Here is a 17,571-nt window from a genome sequence, read left to right as displayed (position 1 = left end):
TCCATCGTACTAGTCTATATGTTTTTCAATTGTCATGCCCACTCTAGTGGTTTTGCCCTGTTTTCCAAGTACTCCATGCTTAATTTTCCTGAACTCGCTTTCCACAGGTGCACTGGAGCCTGGCCGAGTGTTCTCTGGTCTCCTTAATTGGTTAGGTTAGGTTAGGTTAGAGTGGCTGCCCCGCGCAGAACGCGGAGCACACGTGGGCTGGAAAAGCCCGTTGTGATACCACTGGCCGAAGCCATTTGTTTCTTTCCCTCCCTTAGTAATTGAACCACCGAGTGCGTTTTATATAGCACAAAAAGTCGAGAACGTTCGCCGAGTTCAAATCGGCTAAACAATCTACAAAGTACTCCTCCTCGTCTCTGCAACTGCGACAGAAATCGTTGGTGAGGTATCCCAACCTTTTTCCGTGTGTGCCCATCAGGCAGTGTCCGGTGATTACCCCGACTACTAATCTGAGAGAGGAGCGGTCCAGCCGGGTGAGAGCTATGGATCGCTTTACATCAATCTTTGGCCATATTTGCCTGGTAATATGGCAGGTGGTTTCCACAGCCCATCTTATATTTACCTCCTCAACGAGTTTCGCCTTTAGTCTGTGTTTGCAGGAGGTTAGAGGTATGCCCGCATTCGGAGCAGAATTGACTACAAAAAGTTGCGTCCCCCTCCTTGCCAGCTCGTCGGCTAGGCAGTTGCCAGGGATGTCCCTGTGTCCAGGGACCCATACAACAGTCAAGGAGCATTTTGATGCCAGCAGGTTGAGAGTATTTCTGCATTCGATGGCTACTTTGGACGTTGCTTCGTTAGAATTGAGAGATTTGATAGCAGCCTGGCTGTCAGAATAGACAGAGGTAGGCCGTCCTGGAGGGGCGGAGGTTATAAGCCACCGAGCCGCCTCCATTATGGCGTTTAATTCCGCTTGAAAAACGCTGCAATGGTCCGGTAAGCGAAACCTGAGATTTAGCGCGAGTTCGTCAGAGTAGATCCCGCTACCCACTCTTTTGTTTAGCTTGGAACCATCTGTATATATGGCCGTAGACCCTGGGTTCAGGTCTGTGGCCCTTTCCCACTCGTTCCTCTCTGGGATTCTTGTGGAGAATTTGTTATCTAAACAGAGTAGAGGAGTGGTATAATCTATCTGTCGTAGATTATCCGGTAGAGTTTCAAGTACTTTTGCGTGCCCGAATCTGAGGTCCCTCCACGGCTGGATTGTATTTAGCCTGGCCGCACTACAGCCAGCCTGAAATTTGCCGTAGAGATCCACAGGTGGAAGATTTAAAATTATTTCCAGGGATTTGGTGGGTGTAGTGGGCAGGGCTCCCGTGACGAGCATGGCAGCCGTCCTCTGCACACGTTCCACCTTGGCTCTGGATACGGTGTTGTTTAGAGCAGGCCACCATACGGTGACCCCGTAGAAAAGGATGGGTCTTATCACAGCTGTGTACATCCAGTGTACTATATGTGGTTTTATTCCCCATTTTTTCCTATAGCCGTTTTGCAGGCATACAGGGCAGTATTGGCCTTCCTGGAGCGGTCTTCAGTGTTTCGCTTCCAGTTCAGCTTCCTGTCCAGAATAACACCAAGGTATTTCACCTCGGTTGAGAGAGTGAGTGCCACCCCGTTTAGGGCGGGAGGTTTAAATAAGGGAGTTTTATACTTCCTTGTGAAAAGTACCATTTCTGTCTTGGCAGGGTTGACACTAAGTCCACATTCCTTGGACCAGATGTTTACCAGACCGAGTGCGTTTTGCAACAACTCACTCAGGACCTGAAGATGTTTGCCCGTTGCAACGATTGCTATGTCATCGGCGTACGCTATGACTTGACAACCGGTGCTCTTTAGGCTTAGAAGTATGGTGTTCACTGTTAGATTCCAGAGTAGAGGGGAGAGAACGCCCCCTTGGGGGTGCACCTGGTCACATACTTTGTAATGGAACCATCCCCTAGTTCTGATAGAATAGTTCTCTTTCCGAGAAGGAGCTCAACAAAATCCACCAGACCTCGCTGCACCCCCGCCATAAGAAGGGAGTTAACAACAGACTTCGGGTAGACGTTGTTGAAAGCACCCTCGATATCGAGAAAAACTCCGAGCGTGTATTCCTTTAAGGCCAATCCTTTTTCAATCGTCGCTACGATTTCATGGAGTGCGGTCTCCACGGATTTCCCCTTGGAATATGCATGCTGATTCGAGGAGAGGTTGTCAGCTTTAATATTCCGTCGAATATATTCGTCGATGAGCCTCTCTAGAGTTTTGAGGAAGAACGAGGTGAGGCTTATAGGCCTGAAATCCTTCGGTTTCACATGAGCGGCCTTGTCTCCTTTTGGTATGAATACAACCATTGCCTTTGTCCACTCGTGTGGTATGTGAGTCAGAGTTAGGCAGGCTGTAAAAATCTGAGAAAGCATGGGACACAGTATGTCTTTAGCTTCCTGTAGTTGAGCGGGAAAGATTCCGTCAAGGCCAGGAGATTTGTATGGCTGAAAGGACATTAAAGCCCATTCCACCCTCTCCTCACTTACGATGTCCCCAACGGTATCACCCAGAGACAAGTAGGTCCTAGGACCGGGCGAAAAATCGGGGGTGTCATCTGAGCAGCCCGGGAAGTGAGTGCTCATAAGGACCTCCAGCATTTCGCTACATGATGTCGTCCAGTCACCGTTAGGCTTCTGGATAGAGTTCATACTTGAAGAAGATTTTGAGAGAACTTTCCTCAGCCTGTTGGCTTCAGAGTTCTCTTCTATGTTGTCGCAGAAGTTTTGCCAAGATTCGCGTTTCGCCCTCTTTATGGCCTTCTTGAAAACTTTGAGTGCGTCTTTGTATGGTTGCCAAAGACCTGTTCGTTTAGCTTGATTGAAAAGCCTCCTGCTGTTCTTCCTCAGTGCTGAAATCTCAGGATTCCACCACTGGGGTTTCTTTTTGCCCTTCGGGAGGGTGCTTGGGCAGGAGGCTTTGAAAGCAGCATTACAGGCATTTGTCACAAAGTTCACTGCTTCATCAATTTCTGACGATGAGTCCAGCTCACCGAGAGAAACAACCTTCGTATTCGAGAGACTCGCTTCATCAGATCTTAACGATAAGCAGCACTTATCGTGAGAAGCGTATCTGTGTAGAGAGACCGACAGCGTATTTTTATACTTTGCCCAGTCGGTTCGCTTCTTGTTCCTGTATTCTGTTAAAGGAGCAGGATCAAAATTGAGCTTAAAGCTAATGTAGAGATGGTCAGAGAAAGAGTGTTCTTTGGACACCTGCCAGTCCCTTATCTGTCAGATAAACCGCTCGAAACAAGGGTGATGTCCAGCACTTCGCTTCTAACAGAGGTCACAAAAGTGGGGCCGCGCCCGCGGTTACATACAGTAAGATTATATAAAAGAACAAAGTCAAGTAAACACTCACCTCGAGAGTTGGTGTCGCTTGAGCCCCAGATCGTGTTATGCGAGTTAGAGTCTGCCCCTATTATGACCGGGAGTTTCCTGCGATTTGCTTCCTTCACAGCTTCTTCCAGTCTGTAGGGTGGAAAAACATGGCTGTCGTGGGCCATGTAGGATGTTGCCAGCCAGATCACGCTCTGCTTCAGCTGGACGCTGATGCAGACAGTGTCCTCGTCGCTGTATTGGGAGAGTAAAAAATAAGAATATACTTTTTTAATCAGAATGCAAGCTCTGATCCTACCTGCTACTGGAGCTGTTACAACCTGGTAGGCATCAGAGTTCAGTCCGCAAACCTTGTTTCTAACGATCCAAGGCTCTTGGACTAGAATCAAGTCCTCAGCTTTATTGCTGATGCGAAGAAGAAGGGCAGCCGAGGCTGCCTTGGAATGGTGCAGATTAATTTGTAGGATCTGCACCATCCTCAGAGTCGGTGATGTCCATCGCTTCTAGCTCCTCCCGTATGACTGTGATGTCATTAACCCCCTCCTCCGGTTCGGAGTCCAGAAGCTGGTCCTCGTTCAGCATTGCCCACCGGCTGTATACCGACCCTACGTAGGCAGATACTGAGCTCGTGTCGCTCTCAGTATCTGACGCGGTTTCGGGTACACCCGTCAGGTCCACTCGTGGTGTTTCCTGTGGACCCCGCGCTGTCTGCCACCGATGCCGACTCGGAGGCGCCAGGTCCGCTCGAGGCGTTGCCTGTGTTGTTGGCCCCTTCGTCGGTAGAGTTATCGGGAGGAGTGGGTCCGCTCGAGGCGTTGCCCGCCTCCTCCCCTTGTTGGTCCGTTTTGCGGTGGATTTTCACCGTGATGGAGTAAAAGCCGTAGCTTATTACCCCACCACAACCCTCGAGAACTGGGACTGAAGCATCGTTGATGACAAAGCCAACAAAACGCTGCTTCCCCTTGGTCTCGCCAACTCGGACTATCCTCCAATCACTTGTGGGAGTCCTTCGTTGCCCAGTCGGATAAACTCAAGAATCTCCTCCGGCTTTGATGGTTCAGCTGGGACCCAGGCCCAGGCTCGCGGCCTGTTAGGGATTTCATCTCTGTGAACAGCAACTAAGTCTGCCCCGGGCCACAGCTGTCCAACCGTGGAGATCGCTTCCTTGTAAAGCCGGACCGCGCGTTCATCTGCACACGCCACCAGCTTTACCCGCCCCTGATGCCACCCAGCATCACGGACGACTGGTGCAGGGCCGGGATACTTCTGGAGTATCCCCTTATACACCCTGCATAGACCCATCAGTACGGACTTCCAATTGTCCGTGCTGATGTGGCCGTCCGGATGGCCGCCAGCGTGAGGTGCTCTTTGGCGGCCTCGCTGAATGGCTTCGTGGTGGACACGGCCATGGACGGACGGACAGAGGGAGAGGAAGTCCTATGCCTTTTGGATCCACTCGCGGTGTCGTCCAGAGATCGTTGTCTCTTTTGGCCTAGGTCCTTCCGTGGGTTCCCCTTAGTGGATGGTATGTCCTTACCGCCCTTCCCGGAGGATCGCTTATCGCTGGCGGCGAAGACTTCCATTGCCCACTTGAGGGAGGCCTTTTGCTCCTCCGTCAGCTGGTCATGTAGAATGACGCCCAGTCTTTTAATAACCTTAGGGGCTGCCCTTCGGTCGCGCTGAGCCCTGACGGAGGGCGGAATTATTTTCGCTGCTTTGGAGCAGCTGGGGCGCCTATCCAGGTCGTTTGCCCCGGTTGTTGTTTTACTCGCAGGAGTAGTTCCCGGCTTGTCCGTGGAGGACTTGGGCTCGGTTACTACCCCCTGTGAGTTGGATGTGCCCGGGATGGGCGTGGACAGAGGGGCCGTCCGCAGCTTCCCCACCGGCCTCGACTTTCCCTCGAGGGGTATAGTTTTGCCGGTATCGCTGGAAGTATGCTTTCCCTCTGGGGGCTTAGCATTCCCTCCAGATTCTGCGGAGGGCCGAATCTGTTTGCGCCGTGTAGGCCCTGTCTTCGGCGCCGTCGATGCGGTTCCCGAGATGGTGGGTTTATTGGACTTAACTTCGCCGTGTCCAGCGGCGGCACTACCCGTGCAGGGTTCCGAGGCTTCTTTTGTTTTGTTCATCATTACTGGCTCTTTGGCCGCCTACTAAGCAGAAGCCTTTCGGCGGCCGGAAAAAGGGAAAGGGGAAAAAAATGGTCGACCACGGCAGAGCCCCATGCCGCAGCAAGTCCACCGTTACTCCCGGAGGCGGACAGGTATCCGGGAGGCGCCGTTAGAATACAGTCGGAAAACCCCCTGACTGCAAACCGTCCAATGGGCACGGTGACGCATGACACCCTGGATTAGGGGGGCGTTTTATACCTACCGCCAGGTACCCCCTAGAAATGGCCTCAGTATGCCCACCCCCAGCTCCCCCAGTGCGAGGCCATCCGGCCCGCCACCGGACGCGGCAGGAGAGTTTATACCTCGGCCTCAGCTAGGCCCCGCCTGCTTGCACCACTTCGGCAGAAGAGCAAGCCCATCCCGCCGCAGCGGTGCAAGCAGCGATGCCCATTGCCCAGTCGGCACCCGCTTGGAGGGTATATCAAGGAGGATTTTCGCCAACCTTAATTTCCTTAATTGGTTGTTCCACGGAAGTTAGCAGGGCACGCGATATTTTTTCAAATATGACCGCGGCAAAATTATTCTTATCACGGATAAACAACGGATAATTTAGGGCAAATTATCAAATAGTTAGTTTGGGTTTAGCTGATTTCCTTAATTGGTTTTCAGAAGGTGCCCTGCTAACTTCCACGGAAGTTAGCAGGGCACTCGATATTTTTTAAAATATGTCCGCGGCAAAATTATTCTTTTCACGGATAATTTACGGAGAATTAACGGCAAATTATCCGATAGGAATTTTTGCTTTGAGAAAAAGTTGTCCTGCCAACTTCATAGAGGTACCTAAACCTACAGCAAAACAGTCTTATAAATCACGGATTTCGGAGTCTTCTCCAGCTTTTGTAATAGTGAATATTTTTTTTTAATTTTGTTAAGTTCTTATCATCCTATTTTCATACTCTGCTGCCGGAGGGAGGATCTGAAATACTTTAGCAAAATATGGCATCTAATGTACATACGGACATTAGGGTGGTCCTTAAATGTAGGAATCAAATTTTTACATCAGATTTCCTAAGCCTCAACCCTTATGTTGATGCTACTATAGTCGAAGATATCACATACATATTTTGGCCCGATTGGAGACGGCTAAGGCGTGTCACACTGAGGGCAAAGTTCAGATTCCTCTATGGAGACTCAAAAAATTTAAATTAATAATTTTTTCACCTAATACCAAAAATCGATACTACTTTAGTCGAAGATATCACATATCAATTTTGGTTCTGATTGGAGTCGGTTAAGGCGTGTCGCACAGGGGTCAAACTTCCGATTACCCTATTAAAACCAGATACCATAACGATTACAAGAAATAAAATTAAATATTGCTCTATAATTATTAATGAACAATGGAAAAGTTGTTTTCGTCTCCCGGGACCATTATTTTAAAATTAAAATTATATATAAAAACATATACCTAAAGACGTTTTATTCAGAGACCCAAATTAATTATTATCCTAATATTTGAGATCAAAAACGTCGCCTTGTTTTAAGATACATTTTTTCGTCTTTGCATAATGATTATTTACGAGAAATATCTTTTCTCGTCTCGTGGGATGATTATTTTCAGATGGAAATTATTTACGTCATAATAATTAATGGGACTTTTATTTTTTTTCGTCTCACGGGACGTTTATTTCAAGACGGTAATTATTTACGTCTTCTCATAATAATTATGTGGGATTTTTATATTTTTTCGTCTCTCGGGACGTTTATTTCAAGACGAAAATGATTTACGTCTTCTCATAATCCCGGGACGTTTATTTCAATACGAATATGATTTACGTCTTCTCATAATAATTATATATATTTTTTATTTTTTTTCGGATCTCGGGACGTTTATTTCAAGACGGAAATGATTTACAAGACGACCTAATAATTATAAATAAAATAATGAAACTTCTTAATTGAGTTCGGAGATTTGACGCTTTAAATATTTAACGCCACGATTGTTCATGTCATCAAATCTGTATCGTTCGTTCGATTTTCAAAACGTGGTGTCAAATTAAGGGTCTTTGCGTTTACGTGGTTTTAGTTTATTGAAAAGGGTTGCCAGATGTTAGCAAATAAAATTCCAATAATCGAGCTCGGAGATATGTGCGTTTAAATTCGTGAAATCGGTAGTACATCTACCGATTCTATTAAGAGAAAACGTGGGACGTAAATCATTGTCGTCTTGAAATAAACGCCACGAGAGATGAGGAAAATAAAAGTCGCATATAATTATTATGAAAAGACGTAAATCATTTCCGTCTTAAAATAAATGTCCCACGAGACGAAACAAAATAAAAGTCCCACTTAATTATTATGACAAGACGTAAATCCTTTCCGTCTTGAAAATAAAAGTCCCACATAATTATTATAAGAAAACGTAAATAATATTCGTCTTGAAATAAACGAGAGACGAGAAAAATAAAAATGCCATATAAATATTACGAAAAGACGTAAATAATTTCCATTTGAAAATAATCATCCCACGAGATGAAAAAAGATATTTCTCGTAAATAATCATTATACAAAGACGAAAAAAATATCTCTTAAAACAAGACGACGTTTTTGATATCAAATATTAGGATAATAATTATTTCGGGTCTCAAACGTCTTTATATGTGATATGTTCGACTTCAGGAGTATCGATTTATCGATATTTTTAATTTTTTGAGCCTCTATCTTCTGGCCTTTGACCCCTTTGCGACACGCCTTAACCAACTCCAATCGGGACCAAAATTTATATGTGATATCTTCGACTATGGTAGTATAGATTTTGGGTATTAAATGAAAAAAAGATTAATTTTAATTTTTTTACTCTATAGAGGAATCCGAACTTTGCCCGTGCGATACGCCTTAACCGTCTCCAATCGGAACAAAACTTTTATCTCTGTGATCGTGGTATTACCGATTGAGGGGGGGAAGGGGGGACTGAAAAAATCGTTCATTTGATTTTTTAAGGATTACCCTAATGTACATACATACGCTTGTGGATAAAAAATGAAATTTCTGTTTCTTAATCCGACACCCGTTTCCTTTGTCCGGAGCAAATTTTAAAATGTACAAATATTACGCATATAAGGTATGTGAGAACGTATGTATGTTAGCCACCGTGCATTTGAAAAATGTTTTTTGTGGTTTTTGTAAGGAGTGAAATTCAGCAATTTCGGCATAGGAAATTTCGTGTACAATTCTGACGAAGCACAAGTATTAGCCGAGTCCTTAGAGGTATATACATTAGGGTGCCCATCGAAAATGCTTTTTTTGGAAATTTCAAGACCCTACCCCCTAATTTTATTTAGTTTTATGAGAAATATTATTGCCTGTTTTTATAGATTTTGTAAAGGTCATTTAGAGGTCGCGACCTGTCGATTTAGGTCCGAAAATACGATTTTGTAGATTTATGAGTTTTTGAATGACTATTTTTGATTCGATTTCAAAGACCGAATATGATCTGAGAAGAGGATATCATATAGGCCTTTAAAATGGTATATAATAATCTATTGTCGGACCAGGCTTGTTAGGATATTTATTTTATCGAGTAAATTAAAAAATACCCATATTTCTACAGTTGCCTAACTGCCAAAAAAAAAAAACAAATAAAAAATTTACATAATTTTTATATTACTTTTTAATGAGGTAACAAATTTTCAATAGTTTCATTCAAGGGCCTTAACAGTTACAATTTTTATTATAAAAATCGCTCTTTAACAATTATTTTTGACTTTTATTTACAGCGTGGCGACGAATAACTGTTACCCAGGTTTTTTTTGAGAAATAAAAGGGTCCTTTATAGATTTTGCGAAAAAAGTATTTATTGTTAATTTTCCACAGATTTTACTTTAGTTGTATTAATTAGTTTTTAAATTTTAATCCTTATTTACATTTGCCAGCAGTGTAAACTTTGAGAGAAAAGTTCATTTGGCACGCAGGTCTTCGTCAGTTAATTTATTCCATATCTTCTGTAACCATAGGCAAATTTTCTCCATTTTGAGTCTCTTATACTCCCCCTTTTGTCCAACATAAGGCCTCGCCTCATACTCAAAAATCGAATAGACTCGGAACTGGTAACTAGGACGGCCATTCATTCGACCAACCTTATACAGTTTTTTTCTTTTTTGTATTTTTTTATACAAAGCCTAAGAAAAAATACACCTGAAAAAGACCTGCGTACCAAATGAACTTTTCTCTCAAAGTTTAAACTGCTGGAAAATGTAAACAGGGATTCAAATGTAATAACTAATTAATACAGCTAAAATCTGTGGAAAATTAACAATAAAATACTTTTTTTCGCAAAATCTATAAAGGACCCTTTAATTTCTCAAAAAAACCGGGGTAACAGTTATTCGTCGCCACGCTGTAGCTACTCGTTAAATAGCAGTTATTTCTGATTTTTATTTTATAAATCCAATATAACAACTATTTTTGATTTTTATCTAAATAATTTGCAAATAATAGTTATTTTTCATTTTTATATTATATGTCTTATATAACAGTTATTGAAGACTCATTTCTAAAAGTCATCAATAAAAATCAGTGACTTTTACTTTTAAGATTAAGAATCCCTTTCGATGTAATGCGTTTTATCTATGGTCTTATTTCCACCTGTGAGATCTGTGCCAAGCGTACGTAATATTTTTCTATGATCCTGCAACTTGAGCATTGGTCCGGTGTACCATGTAAGCCAATAAAAGTCCTTATACGGAAACTCAAGAGCACAGATGAGCGTTTTCAATTATAAGAGGGCCAAGAATCCTCGCTGCCCCACAGGATGAAAAGTTTCCGCCTACTTTGGCTAAATGAGTCGTGTGATCTCATAAATATCGTTCAAATGAAGCCATTGATATACCTATCGTGTTCCTTCTTGGATAGATGTGGTCGAATCTTTCTTTGTCAATTCGCCACTTTTACAATTCGTCTTAATATTTATGAATTGGTTTCTTTGAGTCTTACTGCTGTAATAACGGTCGCCTCGAGAAACTTCGTCAATCGGAGGTAGATGTAAGGTCACGCTTACACAGTCTTACGGTCTTTATATGCATACTTAAACGCAACTTGATTTAGCCATCTGAAAAGTAAATTCGTCTAAGATAAACATGGGCCAAAGCTGAACAAACCCCGCGGGGGTTTCTATATATTTTGAGTGCAGCGTCATCCATTGGGTCCCTTTTCTGCAAAACCTTTGCTTGTCATGAAATGAATACGAATTATGAATTCCAATCAGATTTTATAAAAAATACGGATTTTCTAAATACCTAAACTCCAGCGGTCCATTTTTAGCAAAGGAATTTTTCATCATACAGGTAGTCACGCTGCGAATTTGAACGAGATCTGTTAATAAATACGACTTTTATAAGTAACTCTACTCCAGCGCCACCAGCGTGTTTTCTAGTAGCCCATAATAGGACCTCCGACAATTTGACTAGGCTCTATTGAGTGGTTTTTGAGTTTAGTCCGAAAAACGGAAATGGCTATCATTTTATGTATGTAATCCTGTGTTTCGCCCGAAAAAAAATTCACGCGAAAATTTTGATTCCCCCCATAGTAAATACATGGAAACCAAAAGCGAAAAGTGAACCGGTTCTGGGAAGATGAAACTCATGATAAGGCTGAATATGTTTCGAATGAAAAAAAATCATCATGAAAGTAATAAACGTTTCGAATGTGTATTAACAAAATAGGTTCATAAATACGGCTTTTATAATAAACTCGACTCTAGCACCACCTAGCGGGTCCGTTTTTCGCAAGTGCTTTTTTCATCATGCTTAAATACAACTTTTATAAATAACTCGCCTCCCGCGCCACCTAGCGGCTCCGTTTTTGGTAAACGTATTTTTTATTATGCTGAAACTATACCTTTTGCGGGTCTATTTTTGGTAAACGTGTTTGCCATCATGCTGGTAGCCTACATTTTGAATTTAAAAGAAATCGGTTCATAAATACGATTTTTATAAATAACTCGACCCCAGTGCCACCTACCGAGTTTTCTGGTAGCCTATATGAGGACCATATATGCAAGGTATAACCATAACCTCTGCAAATTTGACTGAAATCTATGCAGTAGTTTTTGAGTTAACTTCGAACAACGAAAACGGCTATTATTTTCTATATATAGATTTAGCCGCCAGCTGGTCGCGTCATTTTATAATAGAAGCGATCACCTGATTGGCTTGTGCTTAAAAGTTGTTACCTATAGGATGGCATTGCCATACGTACATTATAGTACAGTGGTCGAAAAAATTACAGCAACCCCGCATATTGAGAAGTTTTCACAATTTTATCCTTATATAGTTTTAGTTATTTTTTTTTTATAAAAATATAGTCCATTCTTTAACAAAAACAATATAAATAAAAGGTTTAACCATTGAGCAATATTAAAAAAAAATTAAACAAACTGGTAGAAATTACGAGCAAGTACCTTTTAGAATTTATCTGCCCTATGAAAACACATTTTTTGAGAACAAAATTTGTTTTTAAAGGGCAGATAAATTTTTAGAACTACTTGAGAAAACGGCCCTTAGAAAGATTTTGAGTATGCAGTTTTATAGTGATTAAAAAATAATTCCAAAAAAAAATTTATGTAACAATATATATAATTTTTTTTTATGGATTTCGCGGAACTTTTTTCGGGACTATTAGCGATCTAAAGAACACTTTATTTCTTGTAAGTTGGTCGTATCAGAACTGTTTTTGCTGAATAAAGGCTTGCGCGTGAAGTTAGCAAGCGATTTTTGTTTGTTAGCTTTTTTGGGTTAAATTAACGAAACTATTGAAAATTTGGTTAGGGAACTGTAGAACTATTGCCTTGCTGTCAGGAACTCTGATTAAAAAGTAATTAAAAAAAAAACTTAGTGTAAAAATTTTTTGTTTGTTTTTATTTCAAAATTTCGCGGAACTTTTTTCGGGACTATAACTTTAACAAAAAACGTTTTCTAACTTTACACGAGCAACAAACACCATATAAAGTCAGATTTCAAACTTTGTACAAAAATTAGAAAAATTCTGCTTATTTTCGCCAAAATTTCAAACTTTTTAATCAGAATTTTGGTATGCAGTTTTGTAGACCATTTAATTCTAGTATAACGAAGTGCAGGTTTCAAGCTGCTATAAAATCCCGTAAATTTTTGTAATTGCTGGCAGTGTCCTCCATATAAAAGAAAATTGTCGAACATAGTTTTGTATGGAAAAAACGTGAAACACCTTCAACAAAAAAATAGTAATTTTTATGAGCAGTCTGCAAATGTTTTTGATGGTGGCTGTTTTCTGTCACTTCACCTGAACATATGAAAAGAAATTCGGAAGTATCGGCGAAAAAAGGCCCATGCCGATGCCGATGCTCAATTTTGTGCCGATACTAGCCGATGCCGTTGCTCAATTTTGTGCCGATAACAGCCGATGCCGTTGCCGATGCCGATTAATCGGTCGGACTCTACATAAGTCCTCGTTATGCAATATCCTTTGATTTTCCTTTATTACAGCTGATGAGCCAAATCTGTATCAGTTCAGTTTATGAGCGTTAAATATCGCAAGTCCTGCCGCGTTCGCGATGCGAGGCAAAATATACCGGTCTGTTGTGTTCGGTCCACCCGTGGTCCGTTTCATGCGTCCCTGGGTCGTTAGGGCGCGGACGGATAGAAAGGGTATTGTACGTTAAAAGCAATTCTTCCAAATGACTTAATTATAGGAAATAAAATGTGATGATATTAAATTTATGAATTATTTGGACTTATGTATATAGTTTTTGTTGTAATACGAGCCACATTTAATTTAAAAATCACGGAAAAATATTCAACATGAAAAACATTGTGAATTAAAAAAAAATGTACGGATAATTATTCCACTAAGTGTAATGTATATTGTTGGGCCCACGTACCAGAGTCTGTTGGCGAAACATTGTTATATTTTTTTATGTTGAACAGTGTTGTTTGTTCTTTTGAATTTACTTAAAAAAATTTTTTTGATGGGAAATGATATAAAATAATTAAAATTTATTTAATCTTTAATAATTTTCAGAATCAGTCAAATGATCAACAGCAACATATTCGTTCAAGTCGGGCAGTTAACAACAATGGCGATATAATTATTTCAGCAATGGATGTTTCTGTCAAATCGGGGGAACAGAATGTGAAGTTGAATAGTCAAAAAAATCCTGATCAGTGCCGTCCCCATACAACATTGACCAGAACGATTTCACAGCCACAGCCTCATCCTCAGCATGAAGCGAATGTTGAAACGTATGTTACAACGTTATTAGAAAACTTCGGAAACATGAATTTACATCGTAAACTGGAGAGAACACAATCTGAACCTTTGCCCCAACAAGTCAATACTTCCAGGTAATTTTCTTTTGTTATATACATAATTATTTTCAAGCTTTTATTTAATTGTATCCTACTAGCAAATACCCGGCGTGCTTCGCTGCTCCTTAAAAGTATTTTGGTGTTGTTACCCCCTCTAAATACATACAAACCTCTTACAAACAAAACTAAGCATTGAAATGAAATTATTGGAAAACTAATGTTGGTTATGAGTTCGTTCTCAGTTCGATATTCATATTGGATATCGAAGATCATTCTCGAAGGTTCGCCACAATGCAAATAACGGTATATGAATGATTTAGTAGGCCATAAACCAATTTGACAAAATTTTGAAGGAAACTTTAAAAATTAGTCACATTCGATAAAGAACATTCCAAATAACATTTCCCAGTCCCCCTCACTTTTCTAAATTGCAGAGCGAACGCTCACCGTTGACTGGAAACAGAATATTCTAACGCTGCTTTTAAATAAATTTTCGCTCTCTAGAAAGATCGTGACGGTTTTAAGTTAATATTTTGATTTCTAGATTGTATTCTTAAAAGGTAGTGATGGATCCGCATACAGAAGGTAATAATGCATTTGTGTGTTAAATTTTTTTTTATCATTTTATTAAGCAAAGTTCAACATAAATATAACGAAAATAGCGGTTTTCAACGAGTATTTATTTTTGAATTTTTGTTGAATATTAAGGAATTTTGTTGTATCCCCGGGAGAGATCGCGTTATTATTCTTTGTTCAATTGAAAGCTTAGAACTTTGGCTAATGTAGTGTGAAAAGATTGCCCGCAGAAAATGGCAGATAAGTGGTATTTCTTCGCTTGGATAATGTATTACAGTAAAATCTAAAAACGCAACTAGTATATAGTAACACTAATTTAGATCTATTTTAACACTAAAATTAAGCTTTTTAAATGAATTTGAGGCCGAACCATAATATGAATACATTTAATTAAGAAAACAAAAATTATTAAAGCAAAACTCATGTTTTTTAGGACCTTTTGGTCCTGTTGCTAGAAATCTGCGGGAATGTTAGGCGAACCCAAATTAAACATTTGTTTTCCTTTACATTGGTGTTATATACATAAGTGATGATTAAAGAAATAGTTTTGGGTATACAAGCGTTTAAATTTAGGTGAATGTCAATTTAGATAAATCTACGATGTTTCAGTAAATTGGTATGTGAAATAAAATTTTGGAACAAAATAGGATTATTATGAAATTTTTGGAAAATGGAAGTGGCCCCGCCCACTTATGATGCTGTATCTCAGTATCCGCTTCACCAATCTGTACCAAACTTTGTATTAGCCTTGCTTAGGCTATATCTAACATATCTGTTAAAAATCCTTGAAATCGGGAGATAACTATGCCCACTTCTCATATAACGGTAATTTACAGAAACACGAAAACAGCGATAAATCAGTAACTACTGAAGCTAATTGACTCAAAATCAATTCTTGGAATAATCTCTTAGCATTAAATTAGATTATTATAACTTTTTGGATAATGGGCGTGGCGCCGCCCACTTAAGACCACAAATGTATATCTCGGTAACTGATTTATCAATTTGTACCAAACTCGATGCACTTAATATTCTTGGTATGGAAAAGCAATACGTTGAAAATACGAAAACTCCGATATTTCAGTAATTGAGGACGCTAATTTACCCCAAGTTAATACTTACAACATTCTCTTAACAAATAAGACTGTTATATTACTGGTATTATTACAAAAATGTAATTTTATTTATTACATTTTCTTACCTATACTGTGATACATATTTGAATTGTCTAATTCTCTATATTAAAGTTGAATTTGATTTTTTAAACCGGTGGAAACCCTGGGAGGTTGCTTAGAGATAAAGATTTCAAACTCATTTCCATTGATACCCATTTAACTAATTTTACAAATTTTTTTAACAGGTGGCAACTCTGTTAATGTTAGATATAAAGCAACTTTATTTTCTTTGTTTTGATGGAATAATTGGACGTCCTCCTCTTCTATTTACTTGATTTTAAACATTTATAATTCTATATGTCAAAATACGTCTTTTCTAAACATTTTGAGTTGAAATATCCATAAAAATAAATCGATCAAATGTGCAATGTTTGTTGAGTTAGAATGGAGTTGTTTTCAAATGGGAATGTATTACCTTTTTCTACCAAGAAAATATTAACAACTACGGTTGAACGAAAAGATGCATCGCAATGGAAGCGAGCGGATGATGTGTAGTTTTGAAGTTACAAACAAAACAGGGAGTTTGAAAACTAACTCAAGTATGTTTTTTTCACATTATATGAACAGCTGCTGTAGCCGAATGGATGCATGTTCGACTGCCGTGTTGTTGCTGAAACCTGTGGCATGGACTCTATTTTTTATTTGAATTTATTTTTTTATTCTATTTCTAGACTATTCATAGTTTCGTAAAGCGACATGCGACACATTACTTTCGTTTGACATCGCTGTGGAGAAATTCTGGCATCTTTTCGTGCGTAGGTTATAGGGGCTCTCCATTAATTTTTGCATTCCCAGACATTCCCTTTTCCCACTGTGTATTTGAATATCAAAAACGACGGATTTTGAATTAATACACCTTTGAAGAAAATGCGAGATATGTAAACTCGACTAAGATTCTACCTGGAATTTCTGGAAGAAAGTAGATATTTTGCCTTCCTTCTACCTTCACAACAATAGGGCTAATCAGGATCTTGTGCATATGCTCTTGCATTTGCATATTCGGTGGATTTGTAAATTTATAACAATTAAATGCAAACGGTTGCCATGGTAGCAAGCACACAATTCGCAAATGCAAATCCAAGACTATTTGCACAAGATCGTGAACAGCACTAATATTATGTTAGGTCGCCCTGTGGCATTTCATTGTTTGTTTTATGTATTCATGTATTCCTTTATTTATCGTTTTTTGTCTATTCACTGTATTTGTTTACTTCTTTTAAAATACATAGCACAAGCTGAACGGGATATCTCGCCGTTACTCGTTTTAGAATATACATAAAGCCTCAAGTTGGGGAAAAGTGTTTGTATTAGTTTGCAGACGTGCCAGTCAACACAATGATAAAACAACCAACTATGTAAAATCAACCGGGTTATAATTAAAGTTTTTATTCATCTAATACCAAAGCAAAAATCATCGTTTTCATTTAACCCAACAGTTTTCATATTTTTCTGGCACGTCCTGCTTATTAACTTGATATATTTGAAGTCACATCTGGCCTACTAGTGCACGACTTTATTACGTTGGTGCAATTAAATTAAATTAGCCGCAAATTTCGTGAATGCCTAGGTCGAGCGTCAGGAAGACAGGGCAACAGTGAAAGCGAGTTATCGTTTGAGAAATGGACCAAACAAACCAGCTGAGCCCAGCCGGAGAGGGTCAAATAACCGCCATTATCGCGACATTAAACGCCTTAAGAGCATCGGTGGAGGAACTAAGGAACAGCACCGTCGAAAGCCAACGAGATATAATAAGCTTGCACGAGAACATTCGACCACAGGAAATGGGCGAGCAAAACGTGACAATACAGCCAGCATAACGCGGGTCGAGCATAGTCGCCATGCCATCGACAGATTCGACAGTCAAATTCTACGATTTGCCCACGTTTGCCGGTAGTGCGGAAGAATGGCCGCTGTTTTTTATAAGCTTATATTTAACTTGGTCATCCCGCGCAAATCGTGGAAATTTCCAATCGATTTTAAACTTCCCGACAAGTTAGAGACT

The 17,571-nt window shown here is 40.1% G+C and overlaps 1 protein-coding gene across 1 annotated transcript in view; it reads left to right on the top strand.

Moving 5' to 3' along the window:
* Window positions 1-13,529: 13,529 nt before the first annotated feature.
* The window catches only part of LOC118734168 (protein TIS11-like), a 95,960-nt gene continuing 91,918 nt past the window's right edge, over window positions 13,530-17,571 (top strand). Inside the window, exon 1 of the mRNA XM_036463885.1 lies at window positions 13,530-13,854. Coding sequence (XP_036319778.1) covers window positions 13,610-13,854 — 245 coding nt within the window. The 5' untranslated portion in view covers window positions 13,530-13,609. The remainder of the gene's footprint in view (window positions 13,855-17,571) is intronic.

The sequence above is a fragment of the Rhagoletis pomonella genome, unplaced genomic scaffold (assembly GCF_013731165.1).
Source record: "Rhagoletis pomonella isolate Grant_MI unplaced genomic scaffold, Rhpom_1.0 Rhpom_scaffold_00002, whole genome shotgun sequence".
Classification (NCBI taxonomy): Eukaryota; Metazoa; Arthropoda; class Insecta; order Diptera; family Tephritidae; genus Rhagoletis; species Rhagoletis pomonella.
The sequence above is the reverse complement of the archived record's forward strand: the minus strand, read 5'-3'. Positions and strand labels throughout refer to the sequence as shown.